Source organism: Spodoptera frugiperda, chromosome 25 (assembly GCF_023101765.2).
Source record: "Spodoptera frugiperda isolate SF20-4 chromosome 25, AGI-APGP_CSIRO_Sfru_2.0, whole genome shotgun sequence".
Lineage (NCBI taxonomy): Eukaryota > Metazoa > Arthropoda > Insecta > Lepidoptera > Noctuidae > Spodoptera > Spodoptera frugiperda.
Window position 1 is genome coordinate 2,114,548 of NC_064236.1, and position 20,596 is coordinate 2,135,143.

The 20,596-nt window shown below is 38.1% G+C and overlaps 2 protein-coding genes and 1 non-coding gene across 7 annotated transcripts in view; 1 reads left to right on the forward strand and 2 right to left on the reverse strand.

Annotated features, from left to right (window-relative positions):
• Window positions 1–251: 251 nt before the first annotated feature.
• Window positions 252–11,272, reverse strand: LOC118264662 (succinate dehydrogenase cytochrome b560 subunit, mitochondrial-like). 3 transcript variants are annotated; one of them, XR_007706992.1, is made up of 4 exons: window positions 11,125–11,272; window positions 10,505–10,713; window positions 7,298–7,372; window positions 1,601–1,745 (listed from the first exon to the last, which is right to left on the reverse strand). XR_007706992.1 is itself a non-coding variant. In XM_035577252.2 (3 exons), the coding sequence occupies exons 1-3, from the start codon at window positions 11,187–11,189 to the stop codon at window positions 1,459–1,461; spliced, it is 561 nt and encodes a 186-aa protein (XP_035433145.1). In that variant the 5' UTR covers window positions 11,190–11,272; the 3' UTR covers window positions 252–1,458. The 3 variants fall into 3 exon arrangements, 1 of the variants encoding a protein (XP_035433145.1); XR_007706991.1 differs by lacking the exon at window positions 1,601–1,745 and adding an exon at window positions 7,091–7,202; XM_035577252.2 differs by lacking the exon at window positions 7,298–7,372 and having other exon boundaries at window positions 252–1,745.
• Window positions 11,273–16,099: 4,827 nt separating this feature from the next.
• Trnav-aac (transfer RNA valine (anticodon AAC)) lies at window positions 16,100–16,172 on the forward strand. Its single transcript has one exon. It is a non-coding gene; the product is annotated as a tRNA-Val (tRNA).
• A 1,259-nt stretch (window positions 16,173–17,431) lies between these two features.
• LOC118263264 (DNA-binding protein D-ETS-3) overlaps window positions 17,432–20,596 on the reverse strand; it is a 79,948-nt gene continuing 76,783 nt past the window's right edge. For all 3 annotated transcript variants that reach the window (XM_035575143.2, XM_035575153.2, XM_035575135.2), the window contains one exon: window positions 17,432–20,532. In XM_035575143.2, coding sequence (XP_035431036.2) covers window positions 20,408–20,532 — 125 coding nt within the window. In that variant the 3' untranslated portion in view covers window positions 17,432–20,407. The remainder of the gene's footprint in view (window positions 20,533–20,596) is intronic.

A 20,596-nucleotide genomic window follows, 5' to 3' on the forward strand; every position in this document is an offset into this window, starting at 1 on the left:
GCAAAAGGCGTTACGGTTACGATCCCTTTCCGATCCCATATGTGTGCTGAGACCTTTACGTACAGGCATTTATTTTGCTAACGTCGCGCGACTTACTTTCGCGAATCGATTTAATTAATATTGTATTTTGTGTGATCAGTTAATTACAACGATACCCACGATTAGCATCTCACTAACTAAACTAGTGTAACTTACACAATAAACTATTGAACGGGAAATCTGTGTGTCAACTCAAACTAAACTAACGGCGCCTGGGTCCATACAACAATAATATCGTAAAAATCTATGCACAACTTCCGATCTATTTTAAATTGTTTCAAAACTTTAGTATAATATTAAATTAGGACTTTTAAAAGAAGTACAATTAATTTTATGTCATTTTTTTAAAAAAAAACGTTGATAACGCGATCATTTCGTAGAATTATAAAAAAGATAATTATAGTCACATACTTATTACATACATACATACATAACCTCACGCCTGTCTCCCATGGGGGTAGGCAGAGACAATGGAACGTCAATTGCCACGGTTCTTACACACTTCTTTCGCTTCATCAACAGTCATCAGTCTTTTCAGGCATGCTCGTCGGAAACACCAGAGGCTTTACAAGTGCGTTACCGACTTTTTGGGACTTAGGAATTTAAGGGTTGTTGTTCGGGAATGGGGATGGGGAAGTTTGGGAAGGGGGGAATTGGGCCTCCGGTAACCTCACTCACACAACGAAACACAACGCAAGCGTTGTTTCACGTGGGTTTTCTGTGAGGCCGTGGTATCACTCCGGTCGAGCCGGCCCATTCGTGCCGAAGCATGGCTCTCCCACACTTGCTCACTTTTATTTCTTCCACTGCTTTAAAACATCCTTACTTTCACCAATCACACTCCCGTTTCTGTCTCTTATCATACCTACTTTCGAGTCTCCAACTTTATTCTGGCAGTTCTACCATACTTATTTGATTCTTAATTTTAAATTTAATCAGCAAAATAAATATAAAATCAGCAAAAGATACTGCAAATTCAATTTTCGCTTAAAAAAATTAGATATACGCACTTTCGGTATGAATTTAGCCTAGGGGCGAATTATTTCATCCGAATATCGTTAACACGACTGGTTGATATTTGTGAACCAGTGTCCAGTGCTCTGGACACTCGCTAAAAACATCCTCAAATGGAGCGTAAACAGACGTTCGCTAACTCGGTGTGGTAGCAGTGTTTGCAAATATTTATGTCCAACAAATACTATAAGTCCGCTTTTTGAAAATGTCAATTTTTTTTATATTTATTTTACCGTCTGGTAGCCAACATTTTTTTTTTATAAAAGGACGTATTGGTGCAGTTTATTTACATTTTAGGCAGTCTAAACAGTTTGCCTAGCACATAAACAAGCCGAGTTGTCGCAATATTTAAACAAGCTAGTGAATAATTGTGCAATATGTGAAACTGTAGATATTTGACAATGTCTATATTAGTGCAAAAAGAAAAGCTAGAACTACTGCAGCGATGGCCGCCTGGCTGGCAGTTTGGTAAACCGATTTCATATCCAACATTTTCGCCATGTTCCATATTACGTAGCGAATGGCGTTGAAATAATGATAGGCGAATGGAAAACCGAGTATCAATTTGATTACAACGGTGCTTATATAGCCAAGTCCAAGGCTTTGTATCATAGACACGTAAGATTCCACACCATTGGAGAAGAACAGAGCGCCGACAGCCAAACTGAATGCGTAAAATGTTAAGACGCAACCTGAAATAGAAACAAGATAAAAATTAATCAACACAATTCTATACTATCGATGGTAGTCTTATTTCTTACTAATATTATGAATGCGAAAGTTTGTGAGTTTATAATATTATGTTTGTTATGTGTTGTTTGTCATTTAATACGTCAAAACGGCTAAAGACATGGGAATAAAATTTGGAACATGGGTAGATTATGATCTGGAATAACACATAAGATACTTTTTCCCCATGGGAACACAGGCGAAGCTAGTCACATATCTATACATATAATAAATCTGTAGAAAAGTCATTTTTGTACATTGAAGAAATTGAAAAAAAAAATAGCCAGCGTGTGAAAAGATAAGTAACAGAACCCATATCCATCATTTTTTAAATATTTGTTTGTTTGTCGTGTTTGTCTGTTTGTCTGTTTGTCTGTTTGTCTGTTTGTTTGTGCGCACATCACGTAAAATCTACGAATTCAATGCTGAAAATGTTTATATTCAAAAATTATACGTAACTTGAGGTATAACTTAGTTTTTGTTTCATCGAAATCGGTTCACTCTATCAAAAGATATTATTAATTTTGTGAGTTCAAGAAGAAAAATATTACGTTACGCAATTCAGTATAGTACTTGCAACGACATCTTAAGTCTAAATATAGAACTAATGTTTATAGTTGGAATCCAAATCCGATAGATGGCGTTGTGCAAATGACGTTTTTTTGTTTTTTGTTTACAAGACAATTAAATTGGTTTCGTTAGGTGTCTTCAAAGTTCATGAGTGTGTCGTTAAAGTTCTTTGGTTGCTTGGAAAATTATTTTGGTTTCGTTTGGTAATTGGTTTGAAGTACGAAGTAAATATTGAATTTTATTTACTTCGTAGTTCGTAGTTGGTATCCAATAGTGCCAATCGTTTTACAGTAAGTTAGTGTTGTCAATTCGTTTCGTTGAATCACAACCACCAACAAACAATACGTTGTCGTACTAGACTTTTCGACGCACCGTTCTTTTAAGTGTGTAGGCTATTCAGTCATAAGTGTTGTTGGTTTTGTTTCTCTATCACGTGTTAGCAACCCAAACAACCTTTTTAGGGTTCCGTAACCAAATGGCAAAAAAGGGAACCCTTATAGATTCGTCATGTCTGTCTGTCTGTCCGTCCGTCCGTATGTCACAGCCGTGTATTTCCGAAACTGTTGGGTTTACATAGTTGAAACTTTGTAGGATGGTGTATTTCGATAACCGCTATTCGAATTTTGAATAAAAATGAATAAATTTAAAAATTAAAAGGGGGCACACCATACATGGAACTGATTCAAAAAATAATGTTTTTCGTCTAACATATCCGTGATGGGTGTATGGATAGGTCTTTAAAAAAGACATTCAGGTTCCTAAAACCATTTTTCGTCAAAATCAACCGTTTGAAAGTTAGATGCTTCCAAAAAAATGGAAACATGAGTGCCCCCACCCCCTCTAACTTTTAAAATAAGAGAGTGAGAAAACTTAAAAAAAATATATGCTGTAGATTTCAATAGAAACTAACAACGAAAATTGGTTTGAACCAGATATCATTATTGGTTTTTAAGAAATAAAACATTTTCAAAAACCGTAAATATAACTTTGTCGTTCATACAATCATACATTTTTGTTCTCGACAATCACGCGAGCGAAGTCGCGGGCACAGCTAGTACCTACATAAAAAAGATCGTCTTATCTGTTTCTAAGGCAAATATACAGGGTGACTTTGAATTCGACGTATTCCTCTCGGGAGGTGATAATACAACTATACCTTATGCGCTATAACAAGGTGCGGCTGACAGATTCAGCAACGTTTCGTATCACTCTTGAAAGTTGCTGCGATTTAAAAATTACGCCTTAATATTTTAGCTGCGGAATCATTCGGAAGTTAATTAAATTAAAACCAACCGGAATGTTCTAGTATTTAATTAAAATCTAATGAAATGAAAAATAAAGTAAAGTGTTATGCGTATAACGTAAAGCCATAGTCGTTTTTAGTGATGGGATGTACGGCTACGATGGAGAGGTAGTCGATGTTTTTTTTCAATAAAAAACGATAATTGTGCGTCGTTCAATTATCATTCTTAAAAAACCTTTAATTATGTGGGTAAATCTACTGTAGACGCGGTTCTCTCTGCCCAAACCACAGTGACATTATCTGAGCAGAAATATGTAGTAGGCATTTTTCTAGACATTTCCGGCGCCATTGATAATGCGTGGTGGTACTTAATCTAACATATACAAACTAATATACCCTTGTTTTCTTCACGGTTCTGTAAAACTGAAACTCTGAAACACCTCGGGGCTCGGTCATAAAATATTTATTTTAACAAGTATATACACGTAGTTAGACTGCGCAACTAAATAACACACACATTTAATAAAAAAATTAAAGAGAATTAAATGTATGCTGCGAGTATCGATAGCGATAAAAAAAGATTTTTCTAATGTCCATCCCTAAAGAGAGACGTCAACGTCATACTGGCATCTGTCAGCCGCACCTTGTTACAGCGCATTAGGTATAATTTCCTACAAAATTAGCCCTGAGGTCCTTGGGCGGAAAGTGGCTAGTTTCTGAGATATTCAACATTTTTGGTTTTGGTAAAAAAATCCCGAATTGATTACAAAAACATCAATAAATAAAAAAATACTGGATGGATTTTTGTAGTTTTAGTTTTAATCAGTTGCCAATACATCAGTTATCATTTGTAAATACTAATAATGGCAGAAATATCATTCGTTTTAAAATAGCAAGTAATTTCTTATCAAATTTTGTTTTGTGTCACTAATTTGGTCAATAGAAAATTGGATTTATTTCAAAAAAAATATATGACACTAAGCGTACAAACTATTAGAAAAACTTCCTTGGTTTATTAGCTACCCAGAAACGTAAAATTATTTACAAAATTCTCAAAAACAAATGAATTAATTGATGATAACTAGAGTGTAAAGAGAAAAGGGCAATTTCAAAAACATCTTAATTTGCAAAATTTTGACCAAAGTGACCTCCCCTATGCCGAATACATGCCCGAACACGCTTCCTTATGTCTATGACGGTCACTCTTGGACTGAATATGCGTCTTATTTCGTCATTATCTTCAAATATGTTTTGGAGAAGAATTTCGATGCACGGCCAATTCCCTCTGTATAAACAAGGAAATTCATGTAAAAATTAACAAGCGTTAGATTCTGGACACCGCGCTTGCCATGTAGTTGGACCGCCCTACTAATCTAATGCCTGAGAATCAATGTTTTCGACCATTGCCGCACAGTAGTTCGATAATGCACTTGACAATCGTCGTGTGGAATAAATTCGACAATCAAATTTATAAATTAATTCAATAAGTAAAATAAGTTAATTCATATTGTTTCTAAATTCAAATTTAAAACAATGACCCTAGCACATTCCTTAAAAATTCTTCATAATTCTCGCCATTTAAATTGTCGGATGAAAAGTAGGGTCCAATCAAATAATTATTTATGATACCCATGCAAACATTGAATTAAAACCGTATGCGCAAACGATGGTTTGCTTTTTTCGGATTTCGTTGACTTTTTTGGGGCTAATAATGGATATTGTGATAGTTTATCCAGCGCACTATCGAACTACTGTGGGGCACTGGCTGGATACATTGATTCTCAGGCATTAGATTAGTAGGGCGGTCCAACTACATGGCAAGCGCGGTGTCCAGAATCTAACGCTGGTTGATTTTTACATGAATTCCCTTGTTTATGCAGAGGGAATTGGCCGTGCATCGAAATTCTTCTCCAAAACATATTTGAAGATAATGACGAAATAAGACGCATATTCAGTCCAAGAGTGACCGTCATAGACATAAGGAAGCGTGTTCGGGCATGTATTCGGCATAGGGAGGTCACTTTGGTCAAAATTTTGCAAATTAAGATGTTTTTGAAATTGCCCTTTTCTCTTTACACTCTAGTTATCATCAATTAATTCATTTGTTTTTGAGAATTTTGTAAATAATTTTACGTTTCTGGGTAGCTAATAAACCAAGGAAGTTTTTCTAATAGTTTGTACGCTTAGTGTCATATATTTTTTTTGAAATAAATCCAGTTTTCTATTGACCAAATTAGTGACACAAAACAAAATTTGATAAGAAATTACTTGCTATTTTAAAACGAATGATATTTCTGCCATTATTAGTATTTACAAATGATAACTGATGTATTGGCAACTGATTAAAACTAAAACTACAAAAATCCAACCAGTATTTTTTTATTTATTGTTGTTTTTGTAATCAATTCGGGATTTTTTTACCAAAACCAAAAATGTTGAATATCTCAGAAACTAGCCACTTTCCGCCCAAGGACCTCAGGGCTAATTTTGTAGGAAGTTAGTTGTATTATCACCTCCCGAGAGGAATACGTCGAATTCAAAGTCACCCTGTATAACACAATATCCGTTCGTTTCTCATTTAAAACTACATTTAAAATTGTCCGTATAAGCCGACACAGCTGGTGTTTCAGTATCAACACATCAAGTAGTTGTCAGTATCAAGTAGGTGTTGCTACAAATACCACTAATGTTATTTTGTTGCAACACAGCGGCAGCACAACTTTGAGTACATTCTAATCAGCTTACGATTTCATTCTAATCAGATTTCGATCAGTAGACTAGTTCAATCCTCGTGTCTTTTTGTTGCATTTTTACTTAGTACCTGTCCTCTACAATGCAATGTGAAACGAATTGAAAATGTTGTCTGCAGTAAATGTAAAGGGGAAACTATGTTGTCTCATTACTAATGCTGTCCCGTAAGGAGATTGTTTTGTCATTGTGTTTACACATTTTCAACACCATATTATATTATGAATAAGTTTCTATTGTGAAGGTATTAACGTTCAGTTTTGTTGTGAAATTTGCACAGAGCAACAGGGTGGGTTTGATGTTTGAAAACTGTCGCATTCTAGTTCGGACAATTTTGCTTAAATTCGCTTTTAACAATAGTTTAAATGAGAAAGTGTGTGTGTGTCTATTTGCCCATCTTTTATGGCGAAACGGAGTGATGAATTGACATGATATTTTAAGTAGAGATAGTTGAAGCGATAAAGAGTGGCATAGGCTACTATTTGTCTCTTTCAAACACTTCCCTAAAATGGATGGTGGATGTTGTTGTATGAAGTATTCCACAATTATCTAGGTTCAAGAATACAAGTTGCATAAAACTCGGTGTATTAATTTTTATAATTTGGATTTTTAAGTTCTGGTGAAAAGCTACTCGTCGTAAGCGGCTTAATTTTACAATTTCTATAAATTAACCTCATCTCATCAAGTTCAAATAATATAACTTTCGTAAGACATACTAATTAATTATTATGTTATCGGCTTACTCACGTAACTGTTTGACGAGGAATTAGACAAGTTTCAGCAGACTGGTTGTAGCAGTTTGACCACGTCGTGTCGCGGAATGCTGTTCATGAATATGAGCCTCTAGCATGACCTGAAACTAGTCGACTTCCTCGTCAAACAGTTAAACGAATGAGCCGATAACATAATGATTAAGATTAAATATTTAAAAAAAGTATAGAATAATATACTTACATGTATACAGTCTTATGTTAGGAGTTTTATATTTTGTGTCGTTTGTTAGAAACTACTTCTTACGGGATTCCTCATCTGAGGGTAAAAAAAAAAACGAGTTATTGTATAAAACTCTTAACAAGATGACTTAAATAAATTAAACAACAGCCATAATTAGAGTCATTTAATAGTTACTTAACCTAATCCTTAGCAAAAGTTTTTGAAACAAAATCGTGACTAAGGAATAGTTTAGGTAATTATTAAATGTCTCCTATACGGGAGCAAAACGCAAAAACGTTCCGACAAGATTTTAGCACAAAAATAGCTTACATACTTTTAATATAAACTTTCGATAACACGATAGATCTCTAACGGTGAGGCGCGGCTCGAAAACAACAAATTGTCAAAATCTATTGACGTAGCCTATGGGATGCGGTGAGCGGTCAATTGGTTTGGTCACACAGTATCGCGTAGAATTCGCCTGTCACCGCACCGCTTCGCGTTCGCTTCTAGATCGCTCTTGCATTTTATTATGTGAAGCTGGTGAAAAATTTATTTTAGATATCTGTTACAACTAGTATCTTAACTATCTAACATAGTTAGGACTGGTAACTAATATAGTTACATCAATGTTCCGTCTCTTATTTCAATAAATATACCAACTCTTTGGTCACTTTCCGAGCCACCGAGTGTACTGCTATTTGCTACCATGTTATTTATATTACCATCTTATCTTTACATTGTGGATTTGCAATAAAGAATTATGAATTATGAATTACTTAATACAGAACGGTAGAAACAGAAACAAGAGAATGAGCGCGAATTCATTTACATGGAATTTTACCTTCAACAAACGAACGAACGTTTGTAAAGGAATATGAAAATTAACGTTTATACGAACAACATTATGAATGTTTGTTTTTAATCAAATCCCCTGAACGTAAGTAGGAACTGGCAAAATATTCTTTTTATGAAAAATTCTTACTGTAATCCTACGTTGGATATTTCAAAGGTAAAAATATATTCAAAGCATTAATTCATTTTACTTGGAAGCCAGTACAAATAGGTACTAAATTTTATCATACACCTCGCATATTTCCTTCAAAGTTAGAATTTGAACTCAATCCGCATCGTTTAGATGTTTGCCTAACTCTAACGTGGCTTTGAATATAATAATAATATAAGTGTGTCGTATGACGAAGCCAAGGCTCTTGCTTTGAGCTCAGAGAAGCAGAGAATGTGTACTTTCAGTCACAAATGGTCCCCAGTCTAGTAGTAGAATAACAAACTATTTATACAAGTTCCTAAAACCAGTCCCTCTGGGTGTATGACAGTTACCTAAACATTATTGCTAGAGATGTGTCGTCTATGAGTAAAGTTTGTTTTTACCTCATGATTATAATACTACACTATACTTTCTAAATATTCTAACAGAGGTTTAATACTCAAGTGAAAGAAGTTTCGGATCGAGTGTGAAACTATCCTTAATCCAACTTATTTAGAACTGATTTCCTTAGGCCACTGTGCTTGACCAAAGGAGTCCACATTCTCATCTTTTTACACAATGAACACCAATGATAGTTTTTACCCGCAAAATTGAATAATAGGCATATATGAGGGCGGTACTGAAAATTTCGGATATCAAGGAAGTGTCACATCATTACTATTGAAACAACCACTCCATTCGGGAGTTGTGGTCTCCATAATGACCGTTTTGTAGGAGTACAGCTTCTTCAGATGATAAAAATCTCTGACCACGCAATTTATTCTAATTATTATAATTAAATCGTATTCCAATCAACGGGCAACGTCTCAACTAAGTGTCAAATCTGATTGTAACATCCCAGATCCATTAACATGTCACCATCGCATCCCTTGGTATGAAAAAGTAAGGCACGTCCTTAATTTTTTTACACCTAATTACACATAATGAGGAAAAGTGTTTACCCTAGAAACCAGTGAGCCAGGTAAGGTTATTCTAGTCTTAAAAAGAAAAGTTGTTTTAACGATAATTTCATAATATAACGCATTAATCGCGTTCCGGGGTATTAGGGCGTACTAGAATTTTATTTTATGAGGAACATGGTTGATGCCCGCTCTATCTATCCTTCATAAATAAAATATTAAACAACAATCTTAAATTGTTAAGTCGGGAAGGCTAAACATCTCTCTCGCTTTTATTTTGGGTCAAACATTTATTCATTCACAAACTATCTTGAAAAATGGATCCGGAAAAGCGTAGCTTTTGACGTAAGTTCAGGACGCCATATGGATCGCGACAACCTTTTTCTTTATAAGCAAGTTACCGACTGTTTTTTGCCTGAGTTATTTATATTATTTAGATATTCGTACAATTTTTACTACCAAGTGAGTGATGAAGTGGGCGAATCACCCACTCACACAATCACTTTGCATGTAAAATATATCCGGAGCTACGGACTACCTAGAGCGGGTTTAGCGAAGCTCCGGCTCAAAAAGCAGGAGTTGGAACAGTTTTTACGGTGGTTTTTAGTCAGTAAGAGTCTATCACTTCATCTTGCTTCACAACAGGCGGGAAAAATCGTTGGATGATATTCCATCCTTAAAAAAAATGTCTCAAGATGTGACTTAACCCATAATGAAATAGGGGTCCTTAGAAAATAAAATCACTTTGTCTTAGTAGACGGCACGGCTTTTTTATGCAATAACAAGAAGTACAGTTGCAATTTGCAATCAATGTTACTTATTGCGGGATTTACTAGCGCTCTGCAGGCTTACAGTAATTATTGCAGTCACGTACTCTCAATTGACATAGCCAGTAAGAGTGAGTTACTTCTTTTTCTATTATTTTTATACAATTTATATAATAATATGAATTGTAAAGTAAGTATATATATTGTTTTGTGATAGGTATGTACGAATGTAACACACCATGTTAGATATTAAGCCGATTCCAACTAATTCCCCAACAACCCTTGAATTCTTAACCCGCAAAGGGTGATTGCTTACCATCAGGTGATTCGTACACTTATAGTTGACCGGCTTATACACTAAAAACTACAGCTTTTTATGGTATAGCTAGAAAAACCCTACATTTCCGATTTCCAATATAAGAACAATGTATTATGCAACTTCCAAAGGCAACAGTTAGGACCAAAATGTAAAATAACATAATACTTTTTATTCCTAATCGAGTAGAGATGCATTGGATAATATGAGAAAGCTAGACATCAAACGCTGTATAGTTACCTGTAGCCCTTTGGGCTATCGAAGTCATTGAGGGTACGGTGGGCGCGTACACCGTCAGGTGTGGTGACATCGGTCTCTTCACAGCCATATTTTTGTAATCATGATCCATTGGTGGTGGCCTCACGTAAGGCGTGAATTTGATCTGATTCCCTGTGTATCTGTAGCTGACGAAGTTTAGCAGACCAGGAGACATGCGGAGCAAACCGGACCTGAAACAAACATGCGTAACTTAGATTACTTATTTTTTTTATGTAAACTAACAAACGTATCACCTGATTGTAAGTAATCGCCGCCGCCCATGGAAACTTGAATAAGTCCGGGCTTTCATTAGTAGTGTGTATGGCGAGACCTGCCCGAATTGACAGAACTGAATCTCTACCGTGCAGTAGAGAGGTGAAGCAACCTCACAGAATATTGTGATAGTTTGCAACGCTAGTTTACTCCATGTTAGTAATTTAAAAGTAAAGTCCTCTCCACATATGTTTGAATTATCTTTTGCTGTGCCTGACAGGGTCCACTATTTTTACCTACCAAATGTTTACCACCTAAGCCTACCTTGTGGAATGCAATAAAGAATTGAGTAATGAGTATAATGATAGGCAATAATGGCTTCTACTTACCTATCAAGTTTAAATAACTGCCCCAATATACGATTTTGCCCGGCGCGAATCGTTTGAAAATACATAATTACACACAAAACTTCAAAATTCGTAAAGATTTACAAAAAATTCGGATTCCCAAATGACACCATAAAAATGTTACTGTCACTATGACACGGCAATAAAACGAAACTTGTAATTCGAATTGAAAAGTTAAGAATCTGCAAGGAGGTTAGGAATGATGAAATGTTAGCAATATCTACTTAGGCCCAGCACACACCGGCGGAGGCGCGGCTGAGCATAAATCAATTTAAAATTCACCTTAACTTCTAATAGCATACGGATGCAAACGGCATGCCAAGGAAGCCTTTTTTTTTGAGGGGGAAAATCATTCAATGACTTTTCTCGCCTTGGGCGAGGCGAGAGGGAGTGTCAGACTCTTACTGACTAAAAACCACCCCGTTCCTTCTCCTGCTTTTCGAGCCGGAGCCCCGGTAAACCCGCTAGGTAGTCCGCAGCTCCGGATCAGGCATCAGCCCTGCTGGGCCCCATCTGTGGTGGTCTGATGGCTCTTTGAGGCGCGCGCGGAACGCGACGCGCCGCACGCACGGGTCTGGTTCTGCTCGGGCGGTGAGCTACCCTTGCTCGCCGTCCGCAGGCCCGTACTTACGGTGGCCGGAGATCGTCCCGCGATCCCCGACGCCCGGAGTGTCTCTCGCGACGGCTGGGGCGTGAGGAGGTTTGTTCTCTCACGTGCCCCGCCTTAGCTAGCATGACTGCTTCGCAGAAAGAGGAGACAGCATCCCAGTCCCTCTCGCTCCGCATCATGGCCTGAACCAGTGCCGGGCGCGAGAGGTCGCCGTCGCCGACCACATCCCTGAGGACTTGGCGGTGCTCAGCCCATGCAGGGCACACCGCCACCGTATGTTCTACCGTGTCCTCCGGGCGGTCCTCACAGTGATGACACCCGGGCGTTTCCTCCCGCCCAATAAGGAACAGGAACCCACCGAAACTCCCATGTCCGGTAAGCACCTGCGTCAGGCGATAGGTGAGGACGCCGTGGCGCCTCTCTAGCCACTCTTCAAAGAGGGGACTTACCGCTGCGATGACAGCGAGCCCAGCCCTCGGTTGCGACAGTCGTTGCTGCCATTCCGCCATGAGATCGCGCTGGAACTCGTCCCGCCACGCACTAATCTGGCGCGGCAGTGGAGTTTCGCCCCGGCGACACGCGTCGTCGCGCAAACTGAAGACGCGCGCGAGCATCTTCGCCTCCAAATCCCACGGCGGTAATCCGGCAAGGAGGTTCGCCGCCTCCCCGGAGATCGTGCGATATCCACGGATCACCCGGATGGCCATGACCCTCTGAGACGTGAGCAGCGCCCGAGCTGGCCGCCGCATCAGGTTCGGCGCCCACACAGGGCGCTGTAGAGGGCCATGGACCGCATGATCCCCGCGTACAACCTCCGGCAGGGGAGGCATTTGGCCCCCCGAGGTTTGGCAGGAGCCGCTTAAGCGCAGCCCCCGTCCGTTCCAACTTAGGATAATTTCCGGGTGGGTCCCAAATAACGGCGGGAGGAGTTTCCATCGACTGTCGAGGACGAGTCCTAGATCCTTCATCGTCGTCTCGACGCCGATGGAAACTCCTCCCGCCGTTATTTGGGACCAACCCGGAGGAGGCGCGTTCCCGCGGCCATGAAAGCACATGGCCTCGGACTTGTGGAGCGCCACTTCGAGTCCCAATTGCCGGATCCGATCAACAACTGTCGCAACCGCTCTCGCCATTAAGTTGGCCGCCGCCTGGTGTGACCTCCCGTGCGCTAACACTAGCGTATCGTCGGCATAACAAATTACGCCGACGCCGTTCGGGATGTCGGTGCGCAGCACCCAGTCGTAACCGATATCCCACAGGAGCGGTCCCAAAACTGAACCCTGTGGAACACCGCGCGACATCTCTCGCCGTTTCCATTCGCCTACCTGTCTGTCAGGTAGGCCTCGATTATATGACGGAGGTAGGTAGGCACCCGGTGATACCGGAGTGCCTCCAGTATGCAGCTCCAGGGTAGGGAGTTGAAGGCGTTGGCGATGTCCAGAGACACCGCTACAACGACCTTACCCCTGGAGACTGCAGTCCCCGTCGTGAAGTCCCTTACGCGCATGATGGCGTCCACCGTGGAGCGCCCTCTGCGGAAGCCGTACTGGCCATCCGCGAGGTCCGGCCCAAATCCGGACAGGTGCGCGACGAGGCGGTTCGAAATTATCCTTTCGAAGACTTTTCCCACCTCGTCGAGCAGCACAATGGGCCGGTATGCGGATGGAGAGTCCGCAGGGCGCCCCGGCTTCTTCACGAGGACCAGTTTTCCCGTCTTCCACTGAAGTGGGAACTGGCCCCTCTCCAAGCATGCGCTGTAGAGACCTATTAATCGAGGCCCGAGAGCCTCCGACGCCAGGACCCACGCCTTGCCATGTAGGCCATCGGGTCCTGGGGCGGTGTTCTTGGCGCCCATCCGGCGCACCGCCGCTCTCAGTTCTGCCTCGGTCACCTCCGGAACGATGTCGTCGTCGTCGTCACTGTGGCTCGCATTGGGCACCGCAGGGAGCGGAGTCATGGACGGAGGGGTGAAACCCCTCCGTAGTCGGGGAAACAAGGTGCCGACTACTTCCTCTACGACCTCTGGCCGGAGACTCTGAGCCAGCGGGGGAGCCAGCGGGGGAGCCCACGTGCGGAGCTTATCACGCTTCGCTATCCAGGATGTCGACAAATTTGTGAGAACGATGAACCAATTAGGATAGAGCGTGGTATATTCCAGGGTGATAGTTTGAGTCCATTATGGTTTTGCTTAGCTCTGAATCCTCTAAGCACTTTGTTTGAGGATTCCGGGTTAGGTTACAGATTGAGAAGAGGGGGAGAAATTATATCCCACCTACTTTACATGGATGATTTAAAGCTATTTGCTCCAAACATCTAATGAAATTACTAAATGTCACTGAAACGTTCAGTAATGCCATTAGGATGGAATTTGGTGTGGACAAATGTGCAATCATGCATGTAAAGAGGGGGGAAATTGTGGAATCAGATGAAACACGAAACTCTGATACCACAAACTTTAGACTTCTCTCTTCAACCGAAACCTATAAATACTTGGGTATGTCAGAAGCGTTAGGCATTGATGTAGCTATCATGAAGCAATCGTTGCGGGAGCGCTTCTTTGGCCGCCTGAAGAAAGTTCTCAATAGTCTTTTATCAGGTGGTAACAAGGTGCGCGCTTACAACGGTTGGGTCATGCCAGTACTGATGTACTCTTTTGGCATACTCAAGTGGACTCAAATGGAACTGGACGCCCTGGACGGAAAAGTCCGTTTATTGTTGACTGAGCATCGGATGCATCACCCACGATCATCAGTAATGAGACTGTACATACCACGTAAATGTGGGAAGCGAGGCTTTTTAATGCCAAAACCCTACACAATAGTGAATTGTGCAGTCTCCGAAAATTTTTTTTCAAAATGGAGGTGGGGATACATCGAGATGTTGTCTCAGTGGACAAAGGACTTACTCCGCTCTCCTTGGCTAATAAGGACTGGAGAGAACCTATAATACTAAGCACTAAGGATCGCAAGAATGTATGGCAAAGTAAGGAGTTGCACGGACGCTACTATCGGGCCCTACATGGGCCAGATACAGATTTCTTAGCGTCCGTATCCTGGCTACGTTTTGGTAACTTATTTGGAGAAACGGAAGATTTTGTCTGTGCAATTATGGACGAAGTTACACAATTCTTAGATGACATTCTCCTAATTATTGAAGATTGTAAAAGTAGGATTACTAAAGGTGATATTGGTGATGACATTCCTGCCTTTCATAGCTAAACACCCTATGATAGTATTGTAATAATATAAAGCACTTAATTTAATTATTTCTACCATTACAACTGCAATTAACCTAAACTGGTACCTAACTTAAATGTAATATTTTGTTCTTAGATTTATATAGAAACCGCAAAGTCTAAAGGCTTTTAATCATGTTTTTAGTTATCACTAATAGAGCAGCAAGAGAATGCTACATTTGGCATGCCTGTACACTATATTTTTTGGTGGGGCAAAGCTCTATAGAGATTCTGGCATTGTCATTTGAGTCTGCGAACTGGTATAACTTCTACATACATCCTGGATCATCACTATACTATCGAAATAAACTATCGATACTATCGTATTAATTACTGAGCGGCAGTGGCTGTTACCTCGTTCTCAAGACATAGATAGAAGGATAGATAGAGCAGTCTAGTTCCATGGTTACACAGCGTCCAGACCTAATACCGCTTGATTTTTACGTGTGGTGCTACGTTGTTGCAACGCTAATTCTGTCTATAGGCAAGCGTCCACGGACCCGCATCGTACGCATCGCACGCATTCTGTATGACGTCTTGTCATTGTTGATGATGCGGTCCGTACGATGCGGATCAGTGAACGTGTTTCTAACTATATGTACAAGACAAATTAAAATCCGTTGCGTGCAATGCGGGCCTGTGGACGCGTACCTTAACGAAATCCTTTGCGCTAAAATTTTATTAAAGCGATTGAAGATATAATCACTTAAATGAGTTACTTTGGCATTAAAGACCTCAGGATTGATTCTTTAGGAAACTAGTTGTATTATCACATCCCAAGAAGAATACGTTGGGTTACTTGTCATTCTGTATACACATTAATTTATGTAGTTGATGCTACCAATGATGGATTGATGGAACCAATTTCATTTTTGCTACAAGGTCAGATTTTGACTTTGTAGCAAAAAAGGCTCTTTCAATATGATTATGTATGTATATAAAAAAATTAAGTACCTTCATGTTAAATATTAATATCTCAGCCTATACTCTTAGTGTATATGAGTATATTTTTGGAAGAAATTCTGGTAAATTAGTTGTAGTTTAGTTTTTATACGGTTTTAAAGTTGCTACGAAGATGAAAGCGAACCTGAAATTTGGCCATAGTTATCACAGTTTCTGTGGTGTAGTGGTTATCACATCTGCCTAACACGCAGAAGGTCCCCGGTTCAATCCCGGGCGGAAACATCCTATGTTTTTGCTATTTTGATATCTATTTTACAATTTTGCTAACATTTTGTTAATTTTTCACCACCTGTATACATCTTTAATGCATATTTTTTGAAAACTAAAACGTTACTTAGTGTTAACATAAAGAAAGAATATTTAATTTGATTAGCTTGGATACATATCAAAAATATTTCTGAAATAATGTATTAGAGCTTGGCTTCTAACTTTTACTGCTTATAAGGTAGATATAAAGTAGCTACTTATTGCAAAATTTAAAATGTAAAAATGCTTCATAGGTCATTTAGTATGAGAATTAATAACAGTTCCATCTATCAACAACAGTGGGTACTCACTACTGGAGTTAACAGAGGGTTGAAAGAGGGTGGAAATGTGAAGCTTTGAGAGGGTGGCAACGATTCCATTATTATGTTCCTAGATGGCTCTGTCAGTCATAGCTTCGCACTATAGTGTAATACACTTTATAAAATGTTAGGCTTGAAATATTATTTGCTACATATCCGTTTATTTCTGAAACCCATTTGGCACTTTTTAATGATAACCTTCAAAAGACGCTCAACTTTGTGTGATGAAAAACTTAATGGTTAGCATTCTTATCTCATTAAAACCACTCGGATGGCCACCTTTAACACCAATAAGGGAAACCGGGTCAGTGGACCTGTTTTAGAGCTCAGACTATGCAAAGGTTCTATAACCGTGCATGGGACCTACATGTGCGAATCCTTTGTAGTCTTTTACACCGACACGACAGTCCGATACCCGTGCGGGCTAAGGCGGGCTTATACAAAAGCGATCCGCGAATGTCATCCATCAGTTTTGAATCTGCATAATGATATTTTCAGTAGCAGTCATCGATATCTTGACTAGAGCAACTGTAGTTTTGATTTCATTGGCACTGGTTCCCATCGACGTTTGGTTTGGTTCGGTTTCTCAAACCGTTTTTACAGATATAGGAACCCCGCAGCGCGGGGCTTCATTTATCTGGTAATATCGACTTAATTTTAAGTGTCGGAAAGCCATGCTTCAGCACGACCGAAGTGGTATCACGGCTTCAAAAACCGACGAGAAACAACTTGCGTTGTGTTTCGTTGAATGACTGTGGTAACCAGAGGCTCAATTACCGATAACCGATAACAATGTTATTTCAAATTCTTAAAAATTTAGATAATATTATTTGTTTTGAACACGTCGTTTATTTATTCGAACTGGGGTTAAAATAGCGGTTGTGCCGTGAGGGAACAAAAATAAATCGAAACCTGTACGTTTCATTTGTTTATTCATTTTCAAATACAATAACATCTATACAATGGTCTTCTACGACTAAATGTTTTTCATTATTATTGACACATGCATTATAACGAAAAATATTTTAAAATTACCTTAAATATAAACAGAGCAAAATTTCAAAATATAAATAAATAAATAATATCAAAATCTAATGACTGAAATCCTTTTGCAAATCACTATAATACTTAGATAGGTAATTCTTATGATAACTAAAATTTATTAATCTAGACACATTTTAGTTTAAATAATTATGCTTGCTAATAAATATTTAGTTGCGGCTGCGACATTTAAATTGATTATTAAACATACATAATATAATACTAATTCTTATTTTCTCACTCAACGGGGTATCTCATGCTAGTTCGTACATTTTATCAAAATAAGCCCAAACATTTATAAATTGAGCTTAGTTTTTATTTTGATAAAGTATGTCCAGTCTTTGGAGACATGATGTGTTCGAAGGAACTTTAAAAAATTAATAATTAATGAATTACGGGTAATAAATTAAAGTTATTTGTGGAAACCTAGCATGAAGACACCCAATGCAAATCATGTTCAAATCGCAAAGACCAATTGAAACATCAAAACTAAAATTGAAAATAACTATGTATACATAATGTTTGGTGTATGAATAAACGAAATTATTTGAGGGATACAAAGGAGCTTTAGCTGCGTCTTAATTTTTGGTTAATGTAATTTTTAAACCATTATTTTAGTTCATAAAAAGTTATGTAGTTAATTATTATGTTATCGGCTAACGTAACTGTTTGACGAGAAACTCGGTTAGATTGCTGCTATTAATAGAATTAGTGGAATGTAGTTTGCTGCTCATGAAATATGAGCCTCTAGCATGGCTTGAAAATAGTCGAGTTCCTCGTCAAACAGTTACGTGAGTAAGTCGATAACATAATAATTAATTTAGTATGTCTCACGAAATTTATAAGTCAAGTTGTTTTGGCCTTCTACATCCTCAAACAATTGTGTCACACTCCAAACCAAACACTGTATAAAATAATAGAGTAGTTCTATTACAATAATATAAACAATAATTACACGAAGAGTTCCAATCTAAACTATTACTAATACGATTGCACTTTTTTAAAATAATCTAACATTATATACACGTCTATTACTTCACAGTATTTGGTATTATTAGGTACAGTAAACGGTAACATTGGTAACTAACAAATATTGTTATATTTTTGAAGATTATAATCAAAAATATAAGAAGGACTTTATAATAGTAGAACGAGTTTGGTTATTTTAAAGGGAAAATAAGAATTGGATTTGAATAGTACATAAAAACTACATTATTCGCAGTAGAAATAACGATAGATACTCAGTATATAGAATCACTTTCGATTAAACAGAAAAATCATTACATTTAAAAAAATATTTCCAGGTAATAATTTAATGATCATTTTAAAACTAATCTTTTATTTTATCAAGATGAATGTTTCTTGAGATAAAAGTAATAGTTATTTAAAATAGTTATCCCATTTGAATTTTCAGAAATTATCTGTAAAATAGGAATTTAAATGTGTATTCCTTCGACAAGCCATAGTACGTAATGATTCTTTGTCTGGCTTAAAATATCGAAATATAATAAATTATTGCTTCTAATATAATACTGATAATAATTATGTACAAAAGAGAATAGTCACTGTACTTATGTATTTAAACCGCGGCAATTCGATAAAATCAAGATGGACGATTTTTGTCCATGCATTAAATGGCACAGAAAATTTGAGCTTAGTTTTTGATTTTTCAAAACAAATTTTTGGATTTTAATAAAAATACTTACTTTAGGTACTTATACCTCATTATATCTTGGCTTAAAAGTTAATTATTTTACATGTTAATTAATACTGGTTACATTACCGCCAATCGTTTGACTATACGTGGCGAATGTGCTTAATTTTTTTGAGTACCGAATACTTTTCTGAGCTCATTTTGCAATAACTTCGGCAAATAATTCCAACACTTCTGATTATAGCTACCCGTCCACAGGCCCGCATCACACGCAACGCACGGATTTTAGTTTATCTTGTATAGAAACTCATACAACTGCTTACAATGTTCCGCATCGTACGGACCGCATCATCGGTAATGCTTACATGCGATGCGTACTGATGGCCTCATACGGAATGCGTGCGATGCGTACGATATTTTAAGTCACCTAACAGTGATGCAGTCGAATATAAAACGAGGTTTGAGTTTATACATATAATATTATGTAGATATATAAAACGAATGGAATGTTACATTAGACAAATCGTTAAACAGACATCTCAGAATGACTTGGCATTATAATAATGAATGTTTGTTATTGCAAAACATTGATCAGCTTATCAGCAAGAAGTATTGGTTGTTTTTACAATAATTTTCATACGACCAATAATTTTTTTCATTATTTTTTTTATTCTATATAAATAATTCTACTTAATAGTAAAGAGTATCTATTATTTACATAATTTTTTGATAAAAGACTAGTGTTGCGGTCCGCCTGACTCGTGTTATGAAAACAATATTGCATCGTATAACATAAATACAAAGGTCAGCGCCAAACTACCATAAACTGATCGATTGAGATCTTTTTAATAGTTTCTCGATAGTATTATTTATAGAAAGCAATAATAGGTATTATCATTACTCAAAAGTTGCCAGTTTACGGTAACTTGATGCTCATGAGGAATATGTCCATACCTTCGTTACATCATTCATAAAATATATTCTCTAAAAAACTTTGTCACAGGAATGTTAGGAAAATAAATAAATAAATAACTATCAGACAAAGTCGAAATAAATTATAGAGATATAGAACTTACAAAAAAATATCAAACAACTTATTTAAAAAATTACATAAAAAAAATTAACATAAACAAAAAATGTTCCAAAAATTAAAATTGCAAATCATTGTCGATTGTCGTAGTGTTGCTTTATCTTGGTCATGCGTAGTGCGGGTAGGAGCCGAGGTGTGACGTCACATGAGGTGGAGCCATAGAGTGTGGTGAGTACAGATTACTGCCCCCGCCGCCCCAGTTACCCCATGACGCAGATGGGAATATCGACGCTGAAACAAAAGTTTTCTTACCTCAGTTATTAAGTGCTGGAGGACGCGCACAAGAACGTACTAA

What these genes read in the sequence shown, in the direction of transcription:
- LOC118264662 (XM_035577252.2), bottom strand. Translation starts at nt 11,189, where the DNA reads ATGTATTTTCAAACGATTCGCGCCGGGCAAAATCGTATATTGGGGCAG. An exon ending in CAGTTATTTAAACTTGATAG is followed by an intron (nt 10,714 to 11,124) that starts GTAAGTAGAAGC and finishes TGTTTGTTTCAG; the next exon opens with GTCCGGTTTGCTCCGCATGT. An exon ending in GATAGCCCAAAGGGCTACAG is followed by an intron (nt 1,746 to 10,504) that starts GTAACTATACAG and finishes TTTCTATTTCAG; the next exon opens with GTTGCGTCTTAACATTTTAC.